The sequence below is a fragment of the Excalfactoria chinensis genome, chromosome Z (assembly GCF_039878825.1).
Source record: "Excalfactoria chinensis isolate bCotChi1 chromosome Z, bCotChi1.hap2, whole genome shotgun sequence".
In the NCBI taxonomy this organism is placed as follows: domain Eukaryota; kingdom Metazoa; phylum Chordata; class Aves; order Galliformes; family Phasianidae; genus Excalfactoria; species Excalfactoria chinensis.
The window spans coordinates 66,692,141-66,698,728 of record NC_092857.1 but is presented as its reverse complement, the minus strand read 5'-3'; the positions used below and the strand labels follow the sequence as shown (position 1 = coordinate 66,698,728).

Here is a 6,588-nt window from a genome sequence, read left to right as displayed (position 1 = left end):
AGTGAGTATTAAGTGGGAGTACCTCATTCACAGGGCCGTGTAGTAACTGTATGTTACCCACATCAAATTAATTGAATTGCAAGATCAAAAAAGTAGCCTGGGAACAGCAGTTGCTGATGGATCGGATGCTTACTAACTACTTTGGCCAGGTGAAATATGGCGGAATCTTCAGGAATGTAAGTTATCCGCGCGTTCCCCAGGAAGATTACCAAGTTTTAAATGTGTAGTTTAAGATTTTGATTCCCAGTATTAAATGTTTATTACAGGTCAATGTGTTCCATACAAAAAGTTAAAAAATAGAACTACAGAGGCAGACTAGGTTGTTTTCAACTCTGATGTCCAAGCAGCAGTTATTTTAATTTGGGCATAAGACAGTAATGCCACTGTGTGCTTCTGTGCTTCCGACGTGCAGATATCTTGAGTGTCTTCCTGCCAGTGATGCCGTTCCCCCTTGTCCTGTGGCCATCAGAGCCTGGGAAGTCGGTCAGCACACGCACTAGAAATGCCGGCTGCGCTGTTGACCCGCAGGCCTTTCCTAGACTCTCTGCTGTGCCGTCCCAGCACGGGCGCGGTGCGGAAGGCCTGAGGGAGGCCATCCTTGCTCCCCAAGGATGCTGTCAGCACCGGGCCCCTGGCTCCGCACTACCCACAGGAGCCACCGCCCTCCTGCGTGTGTGCCGCGCCCTCAGCCCCGTGAGGTGGTGACCGTGATGTCACAGTGGTGGCAGGGAGCGGCCATTGTGACCCGCGGGGCCGGGAGCAGAGCTAAGGCTGCTGGGCTGGGGCCGAGCTCAGTGCGGCCTGGTGAGGTGTGGAGAGAGCACTGACTCTCTTGTTTCTCGCCGACGATGCCGAACATGTTCCAAAGGAACGAGGAGGAGGCCTCCAACTCTGGGGAGCCAGGTGAGAGCACCGTATCCCTGCACGCAGCTCCCCACTGCTGGGCAGAGGGCTGCTGGGGCTCTGCCTGTAGCTGGGAGGGGGGGAAGGGGCGAGCAGGGGCTCCCCAGCGCCACGGACAGGCAGGGCCCCTCTGCTCGGGCCCAGCCAAGCTATGGCTGACTACTGGCACCACTAGGCCTGCAATGCCCCAGGGACAGCCGGCCCTGCCAGGTGCTCACCGCTGCTCACGGTTGCTCTCTCCTTCCTCTGCAGAGTGCGTGCTGTGCCGCAGGACACGGGTCAACCCGGACACCTGCGGGCAGATGTTTGCCACCGGTGGGCTCTGTGCCCACCAGTTCTGCTTGGTAAGTTCGCTCAAGGCCTCGGGCTCCTGACAGGGATGCTCCCTGCCTTCCTGGCCTCACGAGATCGCACTCTTTTCTCTCCTACAGTTCTTTGCTGATGGCCTCTTGGAGTGGAGAAGCCCGATGGGAGGAATTTTTGGCTTCTCCCTTCATGCCGTCCAGCATGCAGTCCAGCTGGCAGACCAGAAGGTGGGTTCCTGAACTGAATGGGGAGCTTGGTGTTGGCAGAGGCTCACACCGGCTTTGCCTGGGCCCAAACAAAGTGATCGCGGCCTTTCCAACCGGCTCCGGGACAAAGTCCCACCACAGCAGACCAGCCTCTGTGGTGGGACTCTGCGCCCTGCCCAGAGAAGTGGGGTCAGCCATGGAGGCCCCGAGCCCTCCACTGATGGGCACTGGTCTGCTCTTTGCAGCACTGCTTTGTCTGCGGCGAGAGGGGAGCTACCATCAGCTGCGCGCAGACAGGCTGTGAGCGCAGCTTCCATCTGCCCTGCGCCGAGGACGGGGAGTGCGTCACCCAGTATTTTGGGCAGCACCGGTAAGGGCTGGCAGCAGCAGCCAAGCTGCCGTCCCTCCCTGTTCCTCCCGGGGAGGTACCCGCAGCAACACCTCCCAGCATCCTGCCAGAGCCAGAGCCCAGGCCTGGAGCTCTCTCCTGGTCCTCTGCCCTCCTTACAGCACTTCTCACCATGCCCATCCTTTTCTGTCCTCCTGCCCAGGTCCTTCTGCTGGGAGCATCGCCCTCGACAGGCAGCGGAGGCAGCTCCATCTCAGAACGCCTCCTGTGTCATCTGCCTGGAGCCCGTGGGGGACAGCACGTCCTACCACACCATGGTGTGCCCGGTGTGCAAACAGGCCTGGTTCCACCGGGGCTGCATCAGGGTAGGAGCCCTCCCCTCACCCTTTGGGCACGGCTGGTGCTCAGCAGCACCCAGCCCTGCTCACGCTCACGCTCCTTGTGCTTCTCCTGCAGAAACATGCCTTACACGCTGCCACCATGCGCTTCTTCTGCCCCGTCTGTGGAGGAAGAACGCAATTCAGGTCCCAGATGACCACACTGGGGATCCAGATCCCAGTCAGGTTGGTGTCCTTCTGCCCGGCTCTGCAGACACTCGGGCACAGGAGCTGTGCCTGCCCGGGAAGGGCCCAGTCCCTTGCCGTCTAGCAAGCACTGTTCTCAGCTTCATGGAGAAGCTGGGAATGAGCTCAAGGTAGATGAGCAGGGATGCCCCAGATCTGCCTCACACCTGCGGGACTCATCGCATTCCCTCTGTTCTCTGGCAGACGACCATCTTGGTGGGACGATCAGGACTACCAGTCTCTGAGAGAGAGGCACAGGCGGTGTGATGCCAGAATGTGCATCTACCTTGGAGGCAGGGAGAGGGCACAGGAGAAGGGGTGAGTGACCTCCGCAGTCCTCTGGGGCTCTGCGTGGGATCTCAGCCTCAGCACAGGCTGGGGGAGCAAGGATTGAGTGCCAGAGCCGTGCCGGCTGCTCCCTGCCTTGGTTTGCTTTGTCCTCACAGCCACAACCCCTTTGCTTCCGCAGGCGCTGGCAGCTGCTGCTCTGCAGCTCCTGTGGCTCAGAAGGCACGCACCGGAACTGCACCTTCTGGGCCACCAGCGGCAATAGCTGGGAGTGCGACACCTGCGCTGCTGCGGGCACCGGTAAGAGGCAAAGAGCCGCATGCCTCGGGGCCTGGCCAGGCAAGGCCTGGCAGCAGGGGCTCGGGGTGGCCTTGCCCGTGCCATGAGAGATGGCAGCCTGTCCTGCCCTGGGGCTGCATGTTCATCCTGATGACCTTCCTGTCTCTCCTTACAGCATCCCGCCCCAACTCTGACCTTGCCAGCCCCAGCGCTCCTAGCCAGATGGTAATGGGGCCATCCCACAGCTCCTCGGGACCTGAAAACATCAGCCCTGGTCCTACCAGCCAGGCAGCAACAGGCCCATCCTGCAGCTCCCATCTGCCTGCAGCAGAGCAGGACACCGCTCAGCAGTGCCAAGGACGTGGTAGGAGGAGACGGGCACCAGCTGCAGATGCTGAGACCTGCTCCCAGATCCCTACCAGACAGAGGACAGCGCAGTCCTCCAGAAGCTCCCGGGCAGCTGCACGTAGACAGCATCCCAGACAGAGGGGGAGCAGCCACACAAGAAGCCGATCCCCATTGAACGGCCAGGCCTCGGGCTCCCGGAGTCAGCCCAGAAGATGCCGTGGTGGGAGCCGTACGACAGCCCGAGGTGCTCAGAGAAGCACCCGCACCTCGGCCACACCAGCAGCATCGAGGTCCTCGAGGGCTTCCCCGCTGCCTGAACGCAGGAGACAATCCAGGCGGCGAGGGCGGGCCCACACTCGAAGCCGATCCCCAGTGGGGCGTCGGGATTCAGCTTCGCGCAGCCGACCGCGAAGAAGCCGTGGCCGGTCCAGGCAGCGGAGAACGGCCCGGACACAAAGCCGCTCCCGGGTCCAACTACATCCCCGCAGACGGTCCCAAAGACGGCGCAGAAACAGCCGTTCCCCATCCCCACGGGATGGCTGTGCTTCCAAGCGGCCAAGAAGATAAACCTTGAAGACAGTCCACGTATGTTAACTTCATTCTTCAGTGGACCAGCCCGGGCACGAAGCTGCTCCCGGGTCTAACATCAGAGAAGACATCCCCACAACCAGCCCCAAAGACAGCACGGAAACAACCGTGTCCCATCCCCCCATGATTTTTTGATTCCCCCATAAAAAAAAAAATAAAAATAATCCCTTAATATACTCCCCAAATCTTGGCTTCATTGTTCTCTGCTTTGTCCTGGGGTGGGGAGTGATAGGAGCTGAGAGCACGGGGCTGTGTTCTCCCCAGCGTCTTCCCAGATGTTTGCAACGGAGTTATCTTTAGGTCCATCTGTGTCTATGATGGGGGTCAGCGAGCCCGCAGGCCCAGCAGCCTGAAGAAAAAGTGGTGGTGACGGAGGTGCCTCGATGGTTTACAGGCCAGTTCAGGCCGTTTCCGTGACCAACGGGGAAAGGGGACCCACAAACCCACACCCTGGGGAAGGGGAAAGGGGAAAAGGAGGGAGGGGTAGGGAGGTGGGAGACGGGCCTGAAAACAAAACGGTGGCAGCAATCTGAGGAGGAAAGTCAATTTCCTAAAGATGATATCGGAATGCAAGGTAACACAATGTAACACTTGGTGTAACCGTTGACTGCCCAGCTTGGCTGCTTCAGAGCCACCCCGGCCAGAACAGCAGCGATTGACTGCAAGGTACAGGCAGAGGGGTTTCAGTCCGTTCCTTTACCGGGGGAACCCCACACCAACAGAGCAGCCCGACAGTTCTCCTGAGAGCGGCTGATGTGGGTCGGCATTGCCGGGGCGATGGAACTGCATCCGCACCCCTTGCCTTAGGAAATCTTACGGGAGGGCCTCAATGCACTGCTGCCCACCAGGTGCGGCGCGGAGAAGGCAGCGTGTGTGCAGCACCCACAGCATACTGCAGCAGCAGGTGTGCTATCTTGTGCAGCAGGGTGCAGAAGCGCTGTCCCTCCTCGCTCCAGAGACCGGCTGACCAACCCGCAGTCTCCGAGACCACAGATCTTTTTCCAGGCTGTGTAGCCTGGGAAGAATATAGGAACACTGTCTGCATATGTAGAGATAGGATCAGGAAAGTCAAGGCTGTTTTGTACTCATGACTGATGAGGCTGCTCCTCAAGTACTGTGTCCAGTTTTGGGTCCCTAAGTGCAAGAAAGACATCGAGGCCTTGGAACGTGTTCAAAGAAGGGCAACAAAGCTGGTGAGGAGTCTGGAGCACAGGCCATATGAGGAGAGACTGAAGGAGCTGGGAATGTTCAGCCTGGAGGAGGCTCAGGGGAGACCTTATTGCTCTCTATAACTTCCTGAAGGGAGGCTGTAGTGAGCTGGGGGTCAGCATCTTCTCTTGTGACATTAGTGACAGGACTGGAGGGAATGGTTTCAAACTGCAGCAGGGGAGATTCAGGCTGGACATTAGGAAATGATACTTCTCAGAAAGAGTGGTCAGGCACTGGAATGGACTGCTCATGGAGGTGGTAGAGCAACTGACCCTGGCGGTGTTCAAGGAACGATTGGATGCAGTGTTGAGGGGCATGGTTTAGTGGGAGCTAAACAGGTGATAGGTGAACGGTTGAACCGGGTGATCTTTTAGGTCTTTTCCAACCTTGGTGAAGCTCCGATTCTGTGATTCTATGATCAGCAGAGCGGAACTTGGCAAGGAATGTGAAAAGGAACTGGAAGAAGTTCTACAGGTACATGGGCAGGTGGAGACAGACCAAGGAGAGTGTTTCCCCTCTGATAAATGAGGATGGAGAAGGGGCTTTTTCAGACGTGGAGAAAGCTGATGTGCTCAATAAGTGCTTTGCCTCAGTCTTCACTGCTGGTCAGGCTCCTCATGTCCACCGGGAGCCTGAGCCTCCGGCTGTGGGCGAGAGGGGCAGATTCCATCCCGCTGTGACAACAGAACAAGGCTGAGGCGTCCTCACGAAACTGAACGTGTACAAGTCCATGGGGCCAGATGATATCCATCCTGGGGTTCTCAGAGAGAGGTGGCTGATGTGGTTGCCGAGCCGACCTCCATCGTATTAGAAAAATCACAGCTGTCGGCTGAGATCCCCGGTGGCTGGGAGAAGGGAAACGTTACTCCCATTTTTAAGCAAGGGAGAAAGGATGAGCAGTGGATGTGCAGGCTAGTGAGCCTCACCTCTGTGCCTGGGAAGAGCACGGAGGAGATCCTCCTGGTTACCCCGTTAAGGCACATAGGAGACAAAGAGGTGATCCGAGACAGCCAGCGTGGCTTCAGGAAGGGCAGGTCTTGTCTGACCAGTCTGGTGGCCTTCTGTGATGGAGTGGCAGCAATCGGTGGATGGGAGAAGGGTGACGGATGTCATCTTCCTACACTTCTGCAAAGCCTCTGGCACTGTCTCTCACCACATCCTTCTCTCAACATGTGAGAGGTATGGATTTGGAGGATTGACTGTTCAGAGGATTTGGAATTGGTTGGCTGGATGCAGCCACAGAGTTGTGATTAATGGTTCTGTGTCAGGGTGGAGGCCGGTCACAAGTGGTGTCCCTCGGGGGTCGGTCTTGAAACCAATGCTCTTCAACATCTTCATCGATGACATAGACAATGGCATCGAATGCACCCTCAGCAAGTTTGCCAATGACACCAAGCTGAGTGGTGCAGTCAATACACTGGAGGGAGGGGAAACTATCCAGAGAGACCCGGACAGGTTGGAGAAGTGATTCCCGGTGAACCTAATGAAGTTCAACAAGGCCAAGTGCAAGGTGTTGCACTCTGGCCAGGGCAATCCCAGATGTTTATAC

The 6,588-nt window shown here is 57.8% G+C and overlaps 1 protein-coding gene across 1 annotated transcript; it reads left to right on the top strand.

The window, feature by feature from the left end:
* The first annotated feature begins 848 nt into the window (after positions 1-848).
* LOC140264579 (PHD finger protein 7-like) lies at positions 849-3,001 on the top strand. The gene is made up of 8 exons (XM_072360434.1): positions 849-903; positions 1,156-1,247; positions 1,335-1,436; positions 1,661-1,785; positions 1,967-2,090; positions 2,221-2,327; positions 2,532-2,645; positions 2,797-3,001. Exons 1-8 carry the CDS (start codon positions 849-851, stop codon positions 2,999-3,001), a joined length of 924 nt encoding a protein of 307 aa, XP_072216535.1.
* The last annotated feature ends 3,587 nt before the right edge of the window (positions 3,002-6,588 follow it).